The following is a 24,725-nucleotide window of genomic DNA, read 5'->3' on the forward strand; positions in this document are numbered from 1 at the left end:
GTTTGTCCAATTAACATGTTAAGCATAAGGGTGCACTCAAAGACCATTTTATGTTTGTCAAAGGCAGAACAGTTACCATATGCAGTATCATTTGACTGTAAGCGTGCTTCTCCACTTTTATCCACCGTATTTTCCCTTATATCAGGCGCTGCGGATTATGAGGACCATTTTGAAATTTCTTGGCAAATTGGGGTTTTAAGGTGTGCCTTATAGTCTGGAAAATGGTCAGTGAAAACACAATTCCAAACCATAAAACAGTAATGGCTTCCACAGAAAATTGCCATTCATAAATAACTTATCCAAAATCACATTTTTGTAAAATACAGTACATTATTATAATTGGATTGTGCTTTTGTAATTAGGGGTAGTACAAATAACACATAATTTTTGTAAATAACAGCATGTACAATACATGGAGTTGCTGAGTTGTACGCTCAAAATTAAGCAGCCTTGCCACTGACTTAGTTTTTTTTTTAAGAATTGGTAATGATAAAAGAAATCATTTCAGTTACTGTATTTCCTGCCCCCGATGTAGATATCATACCCGAGCCTGAGCTCACTTGGGTCGGGTCAGGTCTAAAATGTCAATCACTATGTTCGGGTTCGGACTGGGCTTCTGTCTTGCTGACTTTTTTTTTTTCAAATAAAATTATCCACCCGACATTGTTCTTTGTTTCTTTTTCTGTACGTCACACAATGGCGCCCGACTAGGCCCCCTGCTGCTGGATCGGTGGGCAAGATGGGGCTAAATCCATCGCCTGGATTCTCCACTGCACGACAAAAGGAAAAAGGACCCAAGAACAACGACGGGAGAGAAAAGCCCGACCCTCAAAAACAAAATATAATTATGTGGGTTTTCTTCGGGTTCGGTCCATCAAATCATGTTAATTGGTCTGGTTCGGTCAGGCTTTAATACCTGCGGACCCGGGTTGGGTCAGGTGGATTTTGTAGTTCCGATATTACCTCTACCTCGATAACAAAAATTATAAGATATTTGTTAAGTAAGAAAGATACCAGAACCCAGACCCAAGTCATACCAAGACTGTTTTGAAAATGAAAAATGACTGAAGTACACTCACGTATAAACTTTAAGCACAAAGTCCTTCTCCTCTTTGAGGTCAGTGATGGTGTGGAAAACGTCACTCATGGCAAGAACAGCGCACCCATATGGACGTCGGTACATCACGTGAGGAGGGCCTTTCTTCGAGTCATTCAACAGCATACGTCCTGGAGCAAACCCAAAAAAAGAAGAGAAATTCACGAGAAAATTAGCAATGATATTGGCAAAAAAATGTGAAGCTGCACTGCTCAGTAATAATTCACCACAGTCAGGGTGTGGACAAATTACCAGTAACCAGTGTTAGGAATAACGCTGTCATAAATAAAGCTGTTATGTAACTGTGTTGTTTTTGTTTGGTTGTTTAGTAATGGAGTAATCTAATTACCAGTAATTATTGTTTCCACCGTTGCAATGCTGTTTCCGTTACCGACTTACAAAAGCGGTGTCTTACTTTGGCTGCAGTGCTAAGTTGCTAAAAATTGTGATCTGTTGTTATTGCTCTGTTGAATGCCAGCTTTTGGAAGTTAACGATGGGGCCCGGCTACCCACCAATCAACAAGTGGTTCCCTCAGACGCCTCATGGCATGAGGAAGAAAAGATCTCTTCAGTCTGTCCGTAGTACAAGACAGTGACAGCAGTCTGTTGCTGAAACTGCTCTTCTGTCTGGAGATAATGCTGTGTAGTGGATGCGATGGATTGTCCATGATTGACCGCAGCTTTTCCGGTGCCCGTCTCTCAGCTACTGTTGTTAGGCTGTCCAGCTCTTTGCCCACAACAGAGCTCGCTTTCCTAGCCAGTTTATTGAGACGAGAGGCATCCTTCTTCTTGACGCTGCCTCCCCAACACGCTGTCGCATAGAAGAGGGCGCTTGCCACAACTGTCTCATAGAATATTTTCAGGAGCTTTTTGCATATTTTGAAGGAGGCCAGCCTTCTGTGGAAGTAAAGTCGGCTTTGCCCTTTCCTACATAGAGCTTCTGTGTTGGCAGTCCAGTCCAGTTTGTTGTCCAGCTGCACACCCAGGTATTTGTAGGTCTGGACAAATTCTACACACTCCTTTGATGGTTACAGGAACCGGGTGAGTTCTGGTTCTCCTAAAGTCCTCCACCATCTCCCTGGTCTTGGTGGTGTTCAGGTGTACAAGGTTTTATAACGCAACTACCTGTCTGTTCTTCTATGTTCAACTGACTCAAATGCTGCTCAGAATATTTATTTTTCAAGTAACAGAAATTGTTACTTTCCCTTATAAACAGTTACTTTTACTATAGGGTAATTACTAACTCAATTACTTTCTGGAAAAGGTAGTGTCTAACTATAATAACTTTTTTAAAGTTACGAGCCAAACACTGCCTATGCATTTCTTTTCAAGAATCAAAATGTATCATTATTGTATAATTGTAAGGTATATTAAATCTAGTTATTTGTAATTTTCTCTATTATCTCTATTATTCACGTCACAAATGGCTCTGATGGAATGTACTTGAGCTCATACTATTTTTATTACTTATTCTCTATTTTTCTACACTTTTATATGTTTCTGTTTAAAATATATGCACACTTTCAGTCTTTATTTTGAAGGATACAGGAAAGTCATCTTGGTATGTTTTTACAACTGCTTGACTTCTTCCAAATAAAAACATTCAGGTCACTGGGCCACGGTGAGAGAAAGGGAGTCATTCAATGGAGTGGGTCCGTTTTTCTCCCCGCGGTTACTGGAGGCCTCCTGTTGATATCAAACCTGCATCTTCCTTGACTCTCATATCAGCCAAAGATTAATATCCCAAATTAATCTGTCAATAATACACCAGGAATCGTTGTGCATGTGTTATCACTGTACTTTACTTCTCCTCGCACTTTATTTTATTTTAGTTTAGTGAATGATAGAAGTTTGCTATTGTTTTTCCTTATTTAATTGATTATAGCATGGCAGCACAGCAGCGCAGTGGTTAATGTGTGTGCGGCACAGTTCTGAGGTCATGAGATCGAACCTCCTGTGTGGAGTTTGCATGTTCTCCCTGTGCTTGTGTGGGTTTCCTCCGGGCACTCCAGTTTCCTCCCACATTCCAAAAACATGCGTGTCAGGTTAATTGGCCGGTCCAAATTGTCCCTAGGTGTGAATGAGCGAGCTAATTGTCTGTCCCTGTGTGCCCTGTGACTGGCTGGAAACCAGTTCAGGGTGTCCCATGCCCACTGCCCGAAATTAGCTGGGATGGGCTCCAGCACCCCTCGTGTCCCTACTGAGGATAAGCGGTGCAGATAATGGATGGATGATTATAGCATGCTCCTGTTAATTATGAAATATAGGCTAATGAATGAATAGTAATGGCTTCTTTCATTTAATGTTCATGTAGTAGGGATTTTTTATCAAGGAAATATGTCTTTTCCAACATTCAATCAATCCGTCCCTCGGCTTGTAGCCTAATTTTTCATTTGGCTCTTCCATCCGTTTGACTCTGACACTCCTAATAGATTTTATGGCTTAGCGCTAACGAATATCAGGCTCATAGCAATGCAAATGTATTCAAAATGAGCCTGAGAGAAAAGACATCCTTTGTTCTCCAGTTTACATGAGTGTCGAACTGAATCCTCCATGTTAAACATGGTTAATTTAAGCAAAATGTGGACATTTTATATGAGCATATACACTAGATCAGGGCTCCTTAACCTTTTTCAATCTATCAGAGAGGTGCTTTTTGTTCGGAATTACCTCAAAGGGCACCTAGTTGAGTATGCATTTTGAAAATAACAACTTATCAGGTCATTTCTAGGCCTATGTTGTTATTTCGCGATCACCAGTTTAATTATTGGAAGTAGGGATAAATAGAGTCAGTCAACCACTGAAAAATAATTTGACTGAAAAACTGATTTTACGAGAAAACTACGATGAACCAGCACTGGTGAGCCATTTTCAGAAGAGATCCGCGGGCACTTCAGCTGCCCCAAAGGGGCACCCTGGTACCTATGGGCACCACGTTGGAGATCCCCTGCACTAGATCAATTGATAAATGGGTGAACTTAGATAAAGACTGCGATTAAGATTTAGTAGAGAGATGATGAGGCACTAAATAATGAATAATGGCTTGAGATTATGGACGATACATCATCCCGGAAGTCGAAATTAATATATAAATTAAGGAATGCCAACAAATATAAGACATATGAATAAATCAACACATAAATCTCATAATTGTCATGAGCCCTCTCTCTACCGGTAACCAGCACCAATCATTTTCCTGCTCTGTCACTGCACCCCGATCTGTTCTCCCAGTATGTTATCGTTTACCACCAGCTGTTTTGAATTCCCTGCCAATCAAGCTCTGTATCTAAAGCCCTGCCTTACAGCCTACCTTTGTCAGATCGTCTGCAAAGCCTACGCCCGGAACCTGTTTTTGTGCGATTCTGACTCTGAACCTGAATCTGGACCTGTTTGACCTTTCTGCCTTCTCTTCTGCCCCGGTCTTCCAGACTTGTGGTGAGTGAGCCCGGACCCATCTCCTCCTACTACCCAAACGCCACTCAGTCACTGGGAAACACACATACACACACACAGACACATTCTCTCCCATTTCCCCCATCCCTAAATAAACTTTCTTAACATAACGCAATTGTGGTTCTCATCTGTCTGATTTGTGACAGTAATACCCAAATATATGCAATTTATTTGTGTATTTATGCATTTTGATATTTATTTATTTCAGTATATTTGTCATGTATTTTTTTGTGTATTTTGTAATTATTTGATCAAAAACAAATTGTCAAATTAGGTGGCAGTTGATTTGCCTGAGGTTTTCACCTCTTTGATCAGTGTTGAAGAATCAGCTGCTACTTTAGTCATCCTTTTGATTCGATTTAAATTTTACATTATACTTTGATTATTCATATGATATTTTTAATTGTATTGTCTGTTAAAAAAACCTGTTGAAAAACCTTAAATAAATATATCACATAGTTTTTCATATTAAAATTGGAGTATAATAATCAAGATATATGTACTTAGTTTTCTTTGAATTAAAAATGTATTTTGATTAAAGCTTAAAACACACTTATATTATATAGCATATGAATAACCAATATTTCATGTTGACAATATCAGTGTATTATTTGTTATTGCAACATCCACTGGAGCCTGGTCATCCTTGAAGGGGATTACCTCATGCGCGGTCCTTTCTCAAGGTTTCTTCATTTTCCTCATGCTATGGTTTTTGGGTTTTTCCTTGCCTTAATGTAGGTTTTGGATCAGGGGATGATGTAATAATAGTCTGTAGTTTGCAATAGTCTGTGCATCCATTTGAGACTCCTTGTGATTAAGGCCTATACAAATAAACATGACTTGACCCCCATATGCTTAAAAGAAATGAACATTTATACTTCGTGATTACTTTTATTTAACCAATTGGTAAAAGGCTCAAAGGTAATAGATTTGTGGTGAAAAATAAAGTATCCAAATCTTGATATGCGAAGATCCAAGTGGAAGTTATTTTCTTGCTATTTATTTTAGGTGGATCACCACTTCCTTCTTAACACAACCTAGTAACGGCCACATTTTAATGTAAATATAATTATTGATGTGGTCCAGCCCCAAGCATGACTATGATATTATCAAGTATGTAGTGCAAACAGCAATTAGCATACCAGTTCTCATGACATGTGCAACAATGTAAAGGTCTCTCTTCAAGTCTTTACTGCTTAGGTCCTGCAAAAACAAATCAGAGTTAAAAAGAATAAAACATCCATTGTCTTGAAACTATTGAACCGAATCAAATTCAATGCGTGGACTTGAGGTGTTTACCGTGAAGAGAGCACAAAGACGATCAACTTTGTCCGGATTCTTTGGTCCTCCATTTTTGTTAAGTTTCACCATGAACTTTTCACTGCAAAGCAATCATGTGTATTGAGGCACATCTAGGGCACAAGCATTTTTTTGGCCTCAGCTGGTAACGTGCGTCCCTACCTGATCTGTTTGGCCTCTCTGGTGTCATACAAAGAAAAGAAGACGTCAGCGTCCTCACTGATGCTGTTGTAAGTGAAGCTCTTCAGATTGATGAAAAGATGATGTGACACCGGGACACGGCAACTGTCACCATGGCGGGGTTTCACGCCGTCAGCCTGGCAACAGATGGATCAACTGAGGGAAGGACTATCACAAGTAATCCTCAAAATTCAGATCCATCAATAGAGGTTTTTTTGTGTATTAATAATTCGTGTTTCTAAACCGGTGTGTTGTGGCGCACCAGTGTGTCGCGAGACCTTGTCCAGTGTGCCATATATAAACAATATTCACGTAAACAATTACCTATTTGGGCTGTTCGTACCTAGGGCTGCGCACGGATAACCGATTCTAATTTGGAACCATTTCCGCAGTTAACTAATTCCTTGGAATCAGTGGTAAAGCTCCATTTTGGTTCCACTATCTATCTCGCCCGGGCTGCTGTGCTAAAATGGCAAATGAACGCAACCCAATACAGGTTCAGGTGACATCCTTCCACCTGCTATTTGTTGTCGCTGCTCGACCAATCGTGTCAGCTGCAGAGATGCCGCTTGCGCCCAGTAAACGTTCAAGAGTGTGACTGTGTTTCACTCCAAAAGACGATGCAGGATAATGGCATACTTGCAAAAAAGCCAAAGCAACACTACCAACATGTTCAAACACCTGGCTGGAGAACATGGCATTAAACTCAAAAGAATGCAGCGTGTTTGAGGTACTTCGAAGACAGGAGGACAGTGTAGCCACAGCAAGTAAACATCTTAGTTAGCCTGCTTACGGTTAGCTAGCTACGTTAGCTTTTACTTTTAATTTTTAGTCATGACATGAGGTGGATTTAACGCCACTGTGTGTATCCAGTCTCACTTCTGAATAAATGTTTTTATCCATGTAATATAGATGACCCCATTGGCAGTTAGAATCAGGCTGCCTGTATCCAGTGTGCAGCTGAAGGGACAGCCCATCGTTCAACAGTCCAGCCCCTTCTTTAAATTATTTTTATATAAATAAAACCTTTTGTACTATATCTGTAGTCACATAATATTTATTTTTCCGCAGTGAGACTTGATACGAGAATTGATAAGAGAATCTATAAGGAATTTTAATCGCTAAAACCTTATCAATACACAGCCCCGTTAGTACCCCGATTTCAGGATTTTAGTCTCCATCTGGACTCAGTCTTACTCTTTGGCTTTTCCATTCTCATGTGCCACTGACCCTGCCCATAAGGGAAAATCTACCCAAAAATTGGTGTCTCTAATGCCGCACAGCAATTCTAGTTTATTATGTGGCTATTTTAAAGCAGTTCAAGTGATAATTTGTAACTAGATAGTTACTTTCAGAGTAACACACTTCTTTTTGATGTCATTAATCTGGAGGGGTGACAGAGTTAGTTTTTTAATTAAGTAACTAGGAACTGTGACTGATTACTTTTTACAGTTACGCTGGTCATGAAAGGAAACATTGCATTACAAAATAGGGATGAAATTTTGAGTGCTACCTGGTTTGTGCTTTGCTGACCACAGTTGCGGCTGGATACGTGCTAAAAGGAAAAAAAAAAGAGTTTGAAGGTCACAGGAGAGCTCGGTTACACCATTGTTGTTTCCTCCCACAAAATCTTGATACTGGTTAACATCAACACAGCTTCAGACTGGAATTAGCTCAGGCATTTGCCTGCACTCGAATTGGGACAATGCATTACCTACAGTGCAAAGAAAAAGTATTTGCCCCCCCCTCCTAGTTTCTGTTTTTTATTGCATATTTATCACTCAAAAAGGTTTCAGATCATTAAACCAATTTTAATATAAACAGAAACAAAACAAAGAAATGCAAAATGCAGTTTTAAAAAGTTGATTCCATTTATTAAGGCACAAAAAAGATAAGCCTATCTGGCTCTATGTGAAAAATTGCCCGCTGAACCGAATAGCGAGTTGGGCCACCTTCAATCGTGATAAGAGAAATCAAACGTTTGCGATTATTAGGATTTAGTCCTTCATAACGCTATGGAGGAATTTTGACCCACTCTTCTTTGCAAAATTGTTTCAAATCTGCCATACTAGAGGGTTTTCTAGCATTAACTGACCATTTAAGGTCACACCACAGCATCTCAATTGGATTTAAATCTGGACTATGACTTTGCCACTCCAGTACCTTCATTTTGTCTGTTTGAGCCATTTGGAGGTGGACTCGTTGTCCGAATCGTTGTCCTGCTGCATGATCCAAGAGTGCTTAAATTTGAGGGCACAAACTCGAGGCCTGACTTTTCCAACGTCCGGATTTAAATCCATTTAAGCAGGCATTTCATGCTAGAAAACCCTCTAACAGGGAAGATTTGGGAAAAAAAATGCAGAGAAGAGTGGGGCAACATTAATCTTCGGTGATGTGAAAGACTCAATCCCAGTTGTGGTTAACGTTTAATTTCTGTTATCGCTGCCAAAGGTGGCCCAACTTGCTATTAGGTTCAGGGGGCAACTACCTTTTCACACAGGGCCTGAAAAATTGGGATCAACATTTAGAGACTGCATTTTAAATTTCCTTGTGTTGTCCCTGTGTGAAATTAAAATGGGTACGATGATCTGAAACTTTTGTGAGTGAACACAGAAATCAGGAAGGGGCCAGATACTTTTTCACGGCACAGTACGTAAGGGTGCAAAGCACTAAAAGAAGAGCTGCGTGGGAAGGATGAGGACACAGCCGCAATCGCCCACACAGCAACACAGCAGTCCAAAAGAGTGCATACCCTCACGTAGCTGAAAAGGTGCCAAAACTTCAGTCCTGCCCAAAACGGTTCATAAACTTTACAGAGTTATCAAAAGACAAAAAAACCCATTACTAAGTACAATGTTTTAACCTCACATTCAATACCTTGTGCACAATTGAAAATGTACCTTGATGTATTCAAGTGAACATTTTTTTTTTTATGTACAACCAAAATGGCCAAGAGTTGCCGGGACGAAAAATGATCGGATTTGGCTGCTTGGAGTAGTCAGTGGTCGGGAGTTGCAGTACCTAGTTTGGCCGCCAAGAGGCCGTTAAATACCACAAGCAGGAAGACTGCACAAAAGCAGATGTTTATGGATATATTTGGTATTTATTGGGGGTGCTTGGACACGAAACCTAGCTAAAGACGCTCATGGAGGTCGGGGGGTACAATTGTTTAAATTTTTCCGAAAATTCATTAAGCCGTTTAAAAGCCTATACGTCACATACAAACACACAGGTGCGCTCACACACACACACACACAAATCAGGATTTAGAATCTAGTTTGGATTAAATGGATGCATGCATTCTGATCTTCTTACCCAATGCATCTCTAGAATATTAAAAATAATAAATGCAGTGACACACCCAAATCTTTTTTTTAAAACAGGAAGTGGCAAACTTTTACCAAAACGGAAATATAAGGTGATTTTTGGGGCGGTTTGTTCACACATAAAGACCTACTCTCGCTTCAGAAAAAGCAGTAGTATATTAATATACTAATCTTGAGTCAAGATTTTTGTTGTTGTCTAAATTTTAAAATATTGTATTTTTTTTTTTTTACAAATCGGTAGGCGTTTTCAAGGGATGAAAAGCTGTTATTTATCACTTAAAACTGTATACTGTATGTACGTATCGATTCATTGGTTTATTGATATATTTATCTTGGATGTGATTAAAAGGACAGTGCATATTATTTAGTGACTCGTCATGATGAAAAAGCCTAATTCATTAAAAAATCAATTTTGATTTAAAAAATGAACAAGTAAGATCTTGGTTCCGAGCCTGAGGCTGGCCTTAGCCCGACCCGAGCCCAGCCTCATATGCGGGTCGAGGCGGGCATAAATTGTCAATCATGACGTCTGGGTTTGGGCTGGGCTCCTCTCTCGCTGATAGTTTTTCTTTTTTTAAATAAAATATGCTCTCGTCATTGTTCTTTGTTTCTTTTCCTTTGTGGCCGTACTTGGCGGCATACTGGGCAAAATTTTAAATGAAATGGCCAATCTGCTTGAATCTTGGCTGCCCGAAACGTTCCTCAATGGTGCAGGAAGCATCTATTGTTAGTTTTCATTTCATCTTTTTTTTTAGTTTAGTTTATTTTGCAGCGAAAGAATGTACAAGCGATAACTGAAGCGAGAAGTTGTGAGGGATCTCTGTATTTGTTTTTTGTTCTTATTATTTCATAAATTGTATCATATCAACAAAAATCACATAGTGAAATAAAGTGCCCTGAAAAATAAGCTCTTGTCTGGAGAGTGGGTTTGGCGGTTTTACTGAAATTTGTCTTAAAATATATGGTGTCGCTCTCTCTCAACAAAAAAAATCTATTCCTGAACCCCCGTGCTACACAACACAGTGACATCTAGTGGGCAAATAGTACACAATGGTTCTTTAAAGCAGCGACCTTGTGCAGTGTGCAACAGGAAATTGCCCAATTTAACGTTGCAAAGAAGAATGCCATTGTTGAGCATCTTTGCTTTCTTTCATTTATCAGTAAAGTAACCTTAATATTCATCCATATCAGTAGGTGGCAGACAATAACTTTTTCTCTGTTTATATATAATTTCATGATCAAAATAAATCTTATACTTTTAATTTTAGTCTCATTTTAGAACAACAACAAAATGGACAAAACTAACCGAGTAAAACTATGTTTTGTTTCCAATTTCAAATACTATTCGCTCATTTCAAGAGTTATTTTGGTTATTTTATGAATAAAGAAGTGGTTCCATTTTGCAAATATCCCAAATTTCTGGATAAGTAACCGTCTTTTCGAATTGCTAGCATCAGGCCGACGGTTCAGATCCCACATGGTCGGAACAAACAGATTGAGAATGAGCTTCTTCCTCAAAACCATGAAACACAGTATTAAAGTGCATCGGTGTTTCTAAGTGCAATACTTTATCCTTTTTCTTTTTCTTTTATTTTTCTTTATTTGTTTATTTTTTCCCCCACTGTTTTACTTCTTTCTTGTTGATTTTTCTTTTTTATTTCCTTTTTGCTTTTATTTTTGTCTTCCTTTTAACTTTTGCTTTTAAGTGCAATACCCCATTCATTAAGAGCAATATTCCGATTGTGTACAGTTTTTATTTAAGATCTTTCTTGAAATGGTGGAAAACACTTATGCTGTAGGAATATTTTATTTGCAGTAGAAGTATTTTATGCAGAATAAGTATGTTTACCTTATATTCATTTTATACTGTTAAATGTCTTTACATTGTGCCGTTTACTTCATTTACACAGGACTGCATTTACATATTATTGTGCAAATGGAAGATATTTGAGTTGTCAAGTTGAATTGCTACAGTTTTAAGTGCAATGTCTCGGTTGTGTATGTTTTTTTATTTCAGATGTGAATATTTTTTACTAGCAGTGAACACTTTATATTCTAATCATCAGTCTTAATCGTGTTCATTTTGCCAACTGTGCTGTAATTTCATTGTAGAAATGCAATGATAATGAAGATGATATCAAACCTTTTACAATTCAAGCTTTTAAATAAACATGAATTGGTTCCAGGAATAATTTTTAGAATATTTTTGACAAACAGTGTACCCCGAGATGAAAAAGGGTGTGCCTTGGACCAAAAAAGTTTGGGCTTTAAAGCATTGACTCATTTGTATCCTTATTGTCATCAGGACAGCTGTTTACTCTTTGTCAAATGTGGGCTTTAAAAGCTGTGAATCAAAGCATAGAACTATTTCCCTAATTCTAATTAAACCTAATACAAAGTTTCTCATTTGATATTTCAAACACTTAGATTAGGTGAGGTCGTAAAACAATACAGCATTTTACATAACCTCATTGAAAGGGAAAAGAAAAACATATGGATTATTTTTTTTCGAAAAGCCATCGTAATTTCCCCCTCGCCTGTCACTTGACATTCCGTCTGCGTTTTTTCTCGCTTGCCAGGTCAAGTCATTGCAAGAGAAAGGATAGGTGTGTTGTTGACAAACGTAATGGCTTTATGAGCAAGCTCTTAGACCAAGGCACCCGACTCCCCGCGAAACGAAAGTCGGTTCTCTCAGAGACGCTTTTTTTCTTTTGTGATTGGTCGAAATGCATTTTTTTCTGGGTCGTTAACTTTAAATGTTGTGGGTACAAGCAGTTCAAGCTACTTAGGCGGAACCGGCTCCCGACCACAAAGAAACCGACTCTCTTCGAAATGCTTTCTTTCTATTCTAGTTTTTTTCTTTCATTAGTTTCTTTTTTTCCTAAGGTCTTACCTCAGTTTCCTTACTTTTTTTCTTCTTTATTTTTTCTTTTTTCCTCATTGGCTTCTTTTTTTCTTTTACTATTTTTCTTTTTTCTCTAAGATTTTACTTCTGTTTCTGTTTTTTTTTTCTTTTTTTCCTCTCACCCGTTCCTTTTTTCCTAGGTTTCTTCTTTTTTCTCTTGCTTTTTTCTTCCATTGTCTTTTTTTTCCTTGTGTTTCTATTTCCCCTGCTGTATTACTTCTTATTTCTTACTTCTTATTACTTTTCTCCTGACCTTTTTGCTTTTATTTCATATTTTCCTTTTAACTAGATTCTATTTTCTTGCTTATTTCCTTCTTTGTTTCTTGATCCGTTCCTCCTTTCACTTTATAATCCTTCTTGTTTTGTTTCTTTTTTGTCTTATTTGTTTTATTTTTACTTTTTCAAAAGTATTTTGTGCATACTCTGACAAAATAATCGGTAATATACGGATGGAAGTAACAAAAACAATCCGAAAAGCCGTTTAAGAGCACAGCCCAATGAGCCGGTTTTCTAAATAGAGCCCGGAATTCCCATCCCGCTAGAATGAACATCCGAAACAGGTCACAGCAGGGACGCCCTTCTGACGTACTGCGTCTCGTGAGTCACCTTTTTATGCATGAGTCACTAATTGCTGCATTTATTTACAAAATCCCACAACACGTATAGTCAAACGCAGAGCTCCAATTCTGCAGCAAGCGTTAATTGCTGCAGATGTAGTATATGTATTCCGCAGGCACACAGCATACTTTATAATTTAGAGACCACTAATTCACATATTTAATTTATTGCACTTACTAATTCATAGGGTTAGGGTTTGTGTAGAATGCAACGGTCCAAGAATAATTGCGGGCAACATACCAGTTTATAAAGCTCAGAAATGCTGATCTGGTCTGGGTCCACCATTTCAAACTCTTTCCTGGGCACAAAGTCGATGCCTAGGTGCCTGGGGAGAGAGAAACACTTGAGTTTAGGCAATGTCGCCATCAGAAAACGATGCCTTATATTTGCATTGCTTTTTTTCTTTCAGTGCCTGACGTTTCCCTCAAATGGGAAGTGACAGTGCCAGACCATTTTTGCCAATTTGTCTCATTTTTGAAAGCCTGCAGAAAATTTAGCTCTGCAACTAGATAGGCATTGGACACATCAAAAGAAAGCTTGAACCCTCATTCTTTATTACAAAAAAGCATGCTGCTAGCTTTTATTATTGAGTAGTAAACAACAGTTGAACATTGTTTAGTGCAGTGTCTGAAACTCATGACAAAAAGTTACCAGACACCCGGGCAGACAACTCTGGAAAGTTGCCTGCCCAGCCATAAAGTTGCCTGCCCCATTTTTCACAACTTGAAACACAATAAGACCATTGTTGCAAAGTATTAAGGATTGATCATCAGAATATATAACAGAACAACACTTTAAAATTAAGTTTATTATAAATCTACTTATGACATTCATTGCAAGTATATGACATCGCTGTTTTCCATCTGCCATCAGAATGTACCTGTATTTACTCATCTTCATTCATGCAATGTTTGCGTTGCGTCGTCTGCTACAAGCCACGTGAACTCCTCTTTCCACGATGCTTTTAATGTACGTTTACGTTTTGTATCGTCATCATATTTGTTTGCTTCTTTCGAATATTTCTTCTGGGGCTGAGGTTTTGGCTTGATTCCTAACCACTTATCCATTTTTCTTGTGTTCTCTATGCGTCTACCTTGGAAAATGATATGCAAATGCGCGACCTTACAGTATAATGCTCGGGAAAGTCCGGGAGTTATTCGATGCAGGCTTCTGATTGGCTGCAGAGTATGCAAATTGCCAAATGAACCAAAATTTCCAAACCAAACAAAGATTTCGAAATCGGAATAAAGCAAATGTTTGATTTAAAAAAAAAAAATCTGGATTTTTATTTGGTTTTTGAAAAAGTTGTCGGCCACCCGGGCGGAGACGTTTTGTAAGTTGGACGCCCGACGTAAAAGATGCACGCACCGGGCATCCGGGCAGACATTATTTTAGACACTGGTTTAGTGTCCTGAAAGTACACGTTTCCAAAAAAACATCTGGGAAAAAAACGGACGCATTTTAGGCAGAACTTTAACTTTTTTTTTTTGCATTTGTGATACCTCCAATATCTTAAAACTGCTATCCATAAACACAGAGGCTCATTGCTTGCAAAATTAAAATGTATTGCAGGAAAACTAAACTTGTGTATGAACAATGCACGAATGTTTCCAAGCGCTGGATGTTTCCAATGACTTGATCACATGATTCGAGTCATCATGGTGATCGTGGACGTGCACGAAAGGTTGACTCTCTCTGTCCTGAATATTACGAAAGCACTATGTCGTTTTTTTAGAAAGAATAAAGCTTTGAAGCGCTTACAGTCTGTACTTTTATATTTACTATTATCACCACACTGTGGGCACTCGTCCAAAGCCTTTAGAATAATTAAAAAAAAAACATGTATTTTTATGTTTTGGCAATCAGTGACAATGCTTCTGAAAACGTAATTACACGTTATGGCACTGAATAACTTCAGGAGTTGATTCTAAAATTTTGACAGACAAGCAACACGGGATTTACTGTATAAAAACAACCAATTAGGAGTAGAAAGCTGAGTTAAGGTTTGTTCCCCAAATCCTTGGTATTGATGTTAAATGAAAAGGAAATGTTAAACTGCTTTTGACTTGCCTATGGAAGCTCTAAAAAGCCAAAATATTATACTGTAATAAAAAAACCTTAAATGATTATAACACGAGGCTATTCGTAAAGCGCTTTGGGAGATCTTCATTGACTTGAAAAGCGCTATAAAAATGCAGACCATTTACCATTTATTCATATTAAAAATGGAGTGTAATAATTAAGAAATATGTACTGAGTTTTCTTTGAATTAAAAATGTATTTTGATTAAAGCTTAATACACACTCATATTATATAGCATATAAATAACCTATATTTTATGTTGACAATATCTGTTTATTATTTGTTATTGCAACAGCCATTGCAGCCTGGTCATCCTGGAAAGGGGAATTACCACATGTGCGGTCCCTTCTCAAGGTTTCTTCGATTTCCTCATGTTGAAGGTTTTGAGTTTTTCCTTGTCCTCGTGTAGGTTTTAGAACAGGGGATGGTGTCATAATAGTCTGTGGTTTGCAATAATCTGTGGTCTGTGCAGCCCTTTGGGACTCCTTGTCCAGGGCTACACGAATAAACATGACTTGACTTGATTAAATATTTAATTATATTTATATTTAAGAACTTCATACTTTGAATATTATTTTGTATTCCATGTTTTCCTTTCATCTTTGTTTCACTCAAGGCTAACACATCAACCTTCCTTTTAGTCATCATCCTTCCGATCTCCTCTTTCTTCCACTCAGTCGCTTCACTTCCACATCCTCTCACATTTAGTGACCCTATAACGAAGGTTTGCGAGACCTTTCGGTCTCCCGCCCCCCTTTCTTTGCCTTGCTGTCTCTCAGGGAGTAGAGATAGATAGGAGAGGATCCCCAGTCCCCTCGCTCCCCCCACTTTAGTCGCCTCTTACAACACACAGCGGACCATGGTGGCAGAATTCTCTTACGTCTCACAAGGAGAGGGCCCCTCACCACAGGCAAGTGCGAAAGAAGGGTGGAAAGTGGTAATACTAGGTGACCTGAATGCTAGAGTGGGTGATGAAACGGTTGAAAATGTGATTGGTAGATATGGAGTACCAGGAAGAAATGAGAGTGGGAAGAAATTGAGTTATGTGTGGAAAATGAGTTGTGATTGGAAATACATTGTTTAAAAAGAGGGACGTAAATAAGTATACCTTTGTCAGAGTGGATAGTGGCAAGATGGTGGACAGAGCACTGATGGATTATGTAGTGGTTAAGAAAGGGATGTTAAGTAGATTTTTGGATGTGCATGTTTACAGGGGTGAAATGAGTGCTATGTCTGATCATTTTTATGTGGAAGGAAATCTGAGAATAGATGGATCATGGCGGGCTAGTTATAAGAAGAGTGTGAGGGAAGAGGTGAAAATGTCAGAGTTGAATAAGGCAGAAAAGGAAAGAGAGTTGAAAGAGAGGATAAGGGAAGAGTATGAACGGATTAGTAGAAGAGAAATGGAGAGTGTGGAAATTGAATAGAAGTGGTTTGAAGAGGCAGTGTTGAGGAGTGCAAAAGAAGTGTGTGGAATGAGAAAAGTTGGTCGAGGTATTAGGAAAGGAAGTGAATGGTGGAATGATGAGATATCAGAGGCTGTGACAGAAAAGAGACGTGCCTTTGAGGAGTGTCTAAGAGTGGCGATGCGTATGAAAGATTTAAAGTGGAGAAAAGGTTGGTAAAAGCGGCAGTGGAAGCAGCGAAAAGAAAAGCAAATGAATGGTGTCGAAAGATAGGAGTGAACTTTGAGGACAGGAGAAAAATGTTCTGGAAAGAAGTTAAAAGAGTAAGAAACAGTGTGTTTGAAAAGGAAGAGAGAGTGAAAGATAAGGATGGTAGATTGCTGGTGAGCGGTAGTGCAGTCAGGACGAGATGGGCAGAGTATTTTGAGGAGTTGCTAAATGTGGAGGATGGGAGAGAAGTGAGAGTCGAGGCGATCGATGGTATGGAGAGAATGCCCGTGTTAGGTGATTTAAATGTGAAGCCTGTGGAAACATGGGAGGTGCAAGAGGCAGCGAAAGAAATGAAAGGGGGGAAGTCACCTGGGTTGGATGTTTGTACTGCTGAATGCCTGAAAAAAGGTGGCAATGCTATGATTGACTGGTTAGTACGCTTGTTGAATGTATGCTTTTTAAGTGGTGTGGTTCCTGTTGATTGGTGTGGTGCATGTGTGGTGCCATTGTGTAAGGGTAAAGGTGATAAGTATGAATGTAGCAATTCGAGAGTTATCAGTTTGTTGTCATCGCCGGGTAAGCAGAATGGAAAAGTCTTGATTAAGAGAGGGAGAGGAAGAACAGATGAGGTGGTGATGGAGGAGAGAGTGGTTTCAGGAAAGGAAGAGAATGTGCGGATCAGGTGTTTGCAGTATGACAGGTGTGTGAGAAATATTTTGCAAAAGGTAAGGATGTTTATTTGGCTTTCATGGACTTGGAAAAGGCGTATGACAGAGTTGATAGAGAGGCGTTGTGGCAAGTGATGGTGATGTATGGAGTGGGTGGAAAGTTGTTGGAAGCATTGAAAAGTTTTTATATGAACAGCGGAGCATGTGTAAGAGTAGGGAGTGAGACAAGTGAGTGGTTCCCTGTGTTGACTGGTGTGAGACAGGGGTGTGTGATGTCACCATGGCTGTTTAATGTGTACATGGATGGTGTGGTGAGAGAGGTGAATGCAAGAGTATTTGGCAGAGGTGTAGAGATGATGGACAACAGTGGAACAGTGCGGCAGGTAAGTCAGTTGTTGTTCGCAGATGACTCAGCGCTTGTGGCTGATTCTGAGGAAACATTGAGAAGGTTGGTAACGGAGTTTGGAACAGTATGTGATAGGCGTAAGTTATGTGTCAATGTTGGGAAGAGTAAGGTGATGAAGTGCTCACGTGACGGAGTGGGCATGACGTTAGAAATCAGGTTGAATGGACAGGTGCCGGAAGAAGTTACATTTTGCTGAGTTTCCGGCAATGCAAAAGTATTTTTCTCTTTTGAATGAATTGACTCATGTACTATTGCAAAGGTTGTACGGCCTACAAACATCGTTTGTTGTTACAATTCTTTCACAAGATATCCATTTCTTTTTCTTTCCTGACATATTTTGTCGCATAATATTAACATTTTTGGGGGCTTGTTTAGTCGGTTGTCAGATACAGAACTGTACTTAATCACATTTTTTCGTGGAACTATAATGTTGGCAACAAGATTCGCTTGATATAATTGGAAATTATTTGAATTCAACACAAACTTTTTCTACTTTTTTAAAAATTCCTTTAAAAAATCTCATTGTGTTTATTTTTTCCGAGTTGTTACTTTTTCTTTTTGTTCTCTATTTCCTTTTTTCCTACATTTCTTTCTTTTCTTTTTTCTGACTTTTTTCTAAATTTTTCCTTCTTTTTTTTCTCTTCCTTTTGATTCTTTTTTTCTCAGCTTTTCACTACTTTTTCATTTTGGTATTTTTTTTCTTTTTTGCTCTATTCCCCCTTTCCTTTAAGTCATCTCATCTCATCAGCTGGACCGCTTATCCTCAGTAGGGTCGCGGGGGTGCTGGAGCCCATCCCAGCAATCATCGGGCAGTGGGCAGGGGACATCCTGAACTGGTTGCCAGCCAATCGCAGGGCACACGGGGACAGACAACTCACTCGCTCATTCATACCTAGGGACAATTTGGACCGGCCAATTCACCTGAAATGCATGTTTTTGGAATGTGGGAGGAAACCCGGAGTGCCCGGAGGAAACCCACGCAAGCACGGGGAGAACATACAAACTCCGCACAGGAAGTCTGGAGCTGGATTTGAACCCACGCAGGAGGTTCCCAAGACATGAACTGTGCCGCACATGCGCTAGCCACTGCGCCGCCGTGCTGCCCCCTTTAAGTCATTTTGTGCATAATTTTACATAATATTTGGTCATGTTGGGATTAAAAAAGCAAAAACAACCTGAGGAGCCGTTTAGGACCCGAAAGAGCCGGTCCCTTTTAGTGAGCCGAGCCGAAGAAGCCCGTTCTCGACAAACTCTACTAACTTTAGTGAACTTCGTTCTACTTCGACTCGACTTCAAAATACCGCATTCAGGACACAGCGTCAGGGGAACCCATGTATCTTTACCTTTTTACCTTCATGCACTGTAACTTTGACTTAAGTCACTTCTTAATTAGTAATTTGGAGCCCTCATTTTTGTGCGCTGGCTAGATTTTCTTGTGCGCTGAGAATGTGCGAGCAGTGCGCAATTGCGCACGCGCGCAGCTCAGGGGGAACACTGGTGCTAACCGTCAACATGTCAATGTTAGGCATCGACTGCGATTCTTTCTCTGCCTTGTGGCTAAGATCAAGTGTAGTATTTTTGTAACGGGGAGATGGAATTGGAGCTTGCTCCGTCCACTCCACGCATCGGCCCTGTATTGCAGTACCTCCGGGAACGGTGCATTCGCACTGATCGCTTCTTGGCCTTTTGGCTAGGATCTTGGCTTAGCCTCTTGGCTAAGATGTTGGCTGTGAGGTGTATCATGATTTGACTGATAATGGATAATGGAAAATGGACAATGACCAAAAAAAAAAAAAAAAAAACATTTGCAAAGGTTTGAGAGGACTAACACAAAAAAATCATAAAATGGAGAGGAAGAAGGCAAAATGTGTTACAACTTTACCCGGTCTGTCCTAATGTACAGTTTGAAAAAAAAAGCCGAAATACGTTGATCATGAAATGGTATCACCCGTTTTGTCTTGTTAAATTCGGCCCGGACATTACTGACCTCAACAATTGCAGTCGGCCCTTTTATTATTATCATTGTTATTATGATTATTTATGAATATTCACAAATCCCAAACTGCATTTTACAGTATCGGTATATCAAGATGGTGGCAAATTCAAATGCCAGCGAGCAGGAAGCGACCACTTGGTCTTTGTCCAGGTTTTAGATCAGGGATGTTAAATTCAATTGCACAAGGGGCCAAAATTCAAAACACACTTAAGGTCGCGGGCCAACCAGGATAAACATTTATTGAACACACTTAAACTGAATGTTTTTGGAACATAAATATGAATAGAAACAGACAAGAGTATTAAATTTAAACCTTAAATCACTAATACTGTATTTATTATTTTGCTGTAAATAAAAATATCTTGTTAAATTATACAACTTAAAACTTAACATTAAAATAACATTCAAATTCCTTTGCTCCTATGTCAAAGTATATATTAAAAAAAACTTAAATATTCCAAAAGATTTTGCTCTCCTTTATACAGTGCATCCGGAAAGTATTCACAGCGCTTCACTTTTTCCACATTTTGTTATGTTACAGCCTCATTCTAAATTGTATTAATTTAATCTCTTATCTCAAAATTCTACACAAAATACTCCATTATGACAATGTGAAAAAGTTTTTTTTTTTTTTACTTTTTTTGAATTTATTCAAAATAGAAAACTAAGAAATCACATTTACATAAGTATTCACAGCCTTTCCTTAATACTTTGTTGATCCACCTTTGGCAGCAAATACAGCCTCAAGTCTTTTTGAATATGATCTCACAAATTTAGCACACATATCTTTAGGCAGTTTTGCAATAAGTCTCAAGCTCAATCAGGTTGGATGGAAGACGTTTGTGCACAGCCATTTTCAGATCTCTCCAGAGATGCTCGATTGGATTCAAGTCTGGACTCTGGCTGGGCCACTCCAGGACATTCACGCAGTGGTTCTGAAGCCAATCTTTTGAGATCTTGGCTGTGTGCTTTGGGTCGTTGTCCTGCTGAAAAATGAACCTTCGCCCCAGCCTGAGGTCAAGAGCGCTCTGGAGCAGGTTTTTATCCAGGATATCTCTATATATTGCTGCATTCATTTTTCCTTCTATCCTGACTAGTCTGCCAGTTCCTGCTGCTGAAAAACATCCCCACAGCATGATGCTGCCACCACTATGCTTCACTGTAGGGATGGTATTGGCCTGGTGATGAGCGGTGCCTGGTTTCCTCCAAACATGGTGCCTGGCATTCACACCAAAGAGTTCAATCTTTGTCTCATCAGACCCGAGAATTTTGTTTCTCATGGTCTGAGAGTCATTCAGGTGCTTTTTGGCAAATTCCAGACGGGCTTCCATGTTCCTTTTACTAAGGAGTGGCTTTCGTCTGGCCACTCCACCATACAGGCCTGATTAGTGGATTGCTGCAGAGATGGTTCTCCTTCTGGAAGGCTCTCTTCTCTCCACAGAGGAACGCTGGAGCTCTGACAGAGTGACCATCGGGTTCCTGGTCATCTCCCTGACTAAGGCCCTTCTTCCCCAATCGCTCAGTTTAGAAGGCCGGCCAGCTCTAGGAAGAGTCCTGGTGGTTCCAAATGTCTTCCATTTACAAATAATGGAGGCCACTGTGCTCATTGGGACCTTTAAAGCAGCAGAATTTTTTCTGTATCCTTCCCCAGATTTGTGCCTCAAGACAATCCTGTCTCGCAGGTCTACAGACAGTTCTTTTGACTTCATGCTTGGTGTTTGTGCTCTGACACGCACACTCAACTGTGGGACCTTATATAGACAGGTGTGTGCCTTTCCAAATCATCAACTGAATTTACTGCAGGTGGACTCCAATTAAGCTGTAGAAAGATCTCAAGGATGATCAGTGGAAAAAAGATGCACCTGAGCTCAATTTTGAGCTTCATGGCAAAGGCTGTGAATACTTATGTAAATGTGATTTCTTAGTTTTCTATTTTTAATAAATTCAAAAAAAGTAAAAAAAAACGTTTTCACATTGTCATAATAGTATAAAGTAGACATATGAAAATGCTAGACAAATTATTTTGTAAAAACGTCACAGCATTCGGAGAACAGGGAGCCTGATGTGCTTATTTTTGGCGCAGACGGAATAGGGCGAGAGATGGGAGGGAGTGCTTGCACTTTTTGCATAGCTCCACCCATCCCTCCCACTCACCCAATCAAATAACGTTAAGTTCTCTTCCGGTGTTTTGGCGTATTTACAATTTGTTCCGTGGATTCATCAAAAAGTATCTGAACACTGAACACAGATTATATAGTGAGCTTTTATATAAAAGATTGTTTAGCGTTGTACAGCCAAAACGAGTTTTTTTTTTTTTTGTGTGTGACACCTCGACCGTAAATTGTAGTGAAAACGTGCCCTATATTCTGAAAAGTACTGCTCTCTCATTCAGCTTTGGCTTGGCTTTGCTTGTATCTGAACAGGATCAATGGCCCAAGTTTTGAACAAGATGGAGAAAATTTGCATGCAATGAAAATTGTCTCTGAGCCATAGGTACTCGTAGAAGGAGGCATGTCTGGCTCGCGAGCCATAGGTTCCCGACCCCTGGTGTATAGTATAGTATACGTCATATATGAAGGAATAGGTACAGAGACTAAAACGTCAAAATATGATGAGCAGAGAAACTATGGCCTTACATTTCCTCCAGGGAGAAGGGCAATGACTTGAATACGCTTGACACGAGCTCATTGAAAAGAGGCGCAACGTGTTTGGACAGTAAGGAAAACGCTAAATCAGTCGGGGGTTCCAATGACTAATGCTTCATCACGATGTTTGAGTGTAACTTCCTCTGTCAGCTTGAAGATAAATCGAATCACAAGAAGAAACTTGTTAGGGGCTGCCAGATTTAAAAAAAAAAAAAAGCCATTTCTGTGCTACTTTTTTATGGGAGAACCTAAACAAAGTGGCATGCAAACTCACCTTGAGATGACTTTTTTACCAACGAAAGTATACCACTGTAACAAAATAAGAACTATAGATATAGAATTTTATTATACAAAAGTACAACAAAATTGGAGGGATTCCCCTTTCGGTGCAAACAATCTAAAGAGTGAGTGGCCAGCAGCACGCTAGCATTAGCTAACAGAGACTTCTGGCAAGGTCTCCGGCACTCCCCAAGATAATTAAAATACAAGAGTCACGAACGTGTGGGCAGCAGGGCGGCGCAGTGGTTAGCGCGTGTGCGGCACAGTTCCAAGGTCTTGGGAACCTCCTGTGTTGGTTCAAATCCAGCTACCGGACTTACTGTGCGGAGTTTGTATGTTCTCTATGTGCTTGCATGGGTTTCCTCCGGGCACTCCGGTTTCCTCCCACATTGCAAAGACATGCATTTCAGGTGGATTGGCCGGTCCAAATTGTCCCTAGGTGTGAATGAGCGAGCGAGTTGTCTGTCCCTGTGTGCCCTGCGATTGGCTGGCAACCAGTTGAGGGTGTCTCCTGCCCACTGCCCGATGATTGCTGGGATGGGCTCCAGCACCCCCGCGACCCTTCTGAGGATAAGCGGTGCGGCTAATGAGATGAGATGAGATGAGTCACGAATGTAGCCAGTTCCCACAAATTGTAACTCCAGGTCATCCATTTCATGGGTAATGGATCTGGCGTTGGTGACTAGCTACGTTCAGCAGTGATGGCTTAAGAGCTGTTAGCCTAAGTGTTAATTTTCCTTTTCCGCCATTGTATCAGTCAATTCCCGGGCCCCGTAACAATCTACGGAGCACCCACTGGTGATCAGCATTTCTTTGCGCTCCTCTGACTTTCTTCAGAGACTGATTTAATTGATCAATTTATTTTCAATCTTAAGCTACGGGCGTTTGTTTTGGTGGCAAGTTGTAGAATGGCTGTTTGACTAAAAGTTTACAAGAGCTTATCACAGTCGTGCTTCTGATTGGTCGGCACTGTTATGACCCGAACTGTGACATATGTGTTGCAATTCTATCATCACATAGACAGAACTATAAATAATTGGAAGAAAGCACTGTCTTGCTTTATTTGGAAAGTATAATTACTGTCAATTCCGGACTACAGTGCGTCTGATAAAAATCTGCATGATCATGAACGGAACTCAATTTTATGTCTTTACAAGCCACACACTATTTCGAGCTGTAGGATTTAATAACCATAAAACAAACAAATTCACATCAATTTCTTTTATTTCAAGCCTGGCGTACACCTGCCATCAACTGGCTCTACTTGTTAACATCACGTGTTTTCGGATAATGTGACCATTCAAAATGGCGATTACAAAGACGAGCAAATATTTATTACCCCGCTGAAAAAATGCGCAAATGAGGGCTCAGTTTGTAAATTGTCAGCCCTATATCTGTAGACGACAGAACCTAAGCAACCATACTGTGGAGAATAGTGCCAGATTGCACACACTGATGTGGTTTTTGTGTTGCCATTGGTGGTTTCTGCAGTTGTGGACCAAATTGCATTTGCTTGTTATTTAATTAAAGGAAACATTGGCAACCTCACATTGACGCTGATGATACAGAAAGAGAAGTTGTGGGCATGTGGTAATTGGATGGTATCACAATGTTACATCTACCTTTCACCTCTGCTGGTGTCAGACCTAAATGAATAAAGTTGGCATATATATATATATATATATATATATATATATATATATATATATATATATATATATATATATATATATATATATATATATATATATATATATATATATATATATATATATATATATATATATATATATATATATATATATGACTGGATATAGGCAGTGAGAAATTTCAATACTACTACAGTTTAATGCAAAACCTGTCGAGCATATGTAAATAAGCACCATACGGACATAGCCGTCGTTCAAAAAGGTAGAACCAGACTGCTAGAGTTGGGGTCTCGCACACGGCTATCCACCAAGGGGTGCCGAATGGGTTTGGATTTGGGACAGGGACCACACACCTGTCCCTAATTACCCTGAGCTCCTATAAAGACATTTTGAACAGAGCCCATTGTCGGGTCGTCATTTTTCATCATCAATATCACTATCCATACCACCATCACCTTTATCCAGCTACATCCTGATTTGTGAGGTTTGGTTTTTGTTTTCTGGTTC

General features: G+C 39.5%; 1 protein-coding gene and 1 pseudogene across 3 annotated transcripts in view; one reads left to right on the top strand and one right to left on the bottom strand.

The window, feature by feature from the left end:
• The window catches only part of LOC148370296 (dedicator of cytokinesis protein 3-like), a 136,199-nt gene that overhangs the window by 67,510 nt on the left and 43,964 nt on the right, over positions 1 to 24,725 (bottom strand). For all 3 annotated transcript variants that reach the window (XM_088332781.1, XM_088332780.1, XM_088332779.1), the window contains exons 7-12: positions 13,118 to 13,202; positions 7,542 to 7,583; positions 6,011 to 6,165; positions 5,849 to 5,930; positions 5,692 to 5,752; positions 1,080 to 1,227 (exon numbers count right to left, since the gene is read on the bottom strand). In XM_088332781.1, the coding sequence (XP_088188907.1) occupies positions 1,080 to 1,227; positions 5,692 to 5,752; positions 5,849 to 5,930; positions 6,011 to 6,165; positions 7,542 to 7,583; positions 13,118 to 13,202 (573 nt within the window). The remainder of the gene's footprint in view (positions 1 to 1,079; positions 1,228 to 5,691; positions 5,753 to 5,848; positions 5,931 to 6,010; positions 6,166 to 7,541; positions 7,584 to 13,117; positions 13,203 to 24,725) is intronic.
• On the top strand, positions 19,187 to 19,316 carry LOC148370299 (U2 spliceosomal RNA; annotated as a pseudogene).

This window comes from Urocampus carinirostris, chromosome 3 (genome assembly GCF_059441175.1).
Source record: "Urocampus carinirostris isolate Australia breed hairy pipefish chromosome 3, RoL_Ucar_1.0, whole genome shotgun sequence".
Taxonomy (NCBI): domain Eukaryota; kingdom Metazoa; phylum Chordata; class Actinopteri; order Syngnathiformes; family Syngnathidae; genus Urocampus; species Urocampus carinirostris.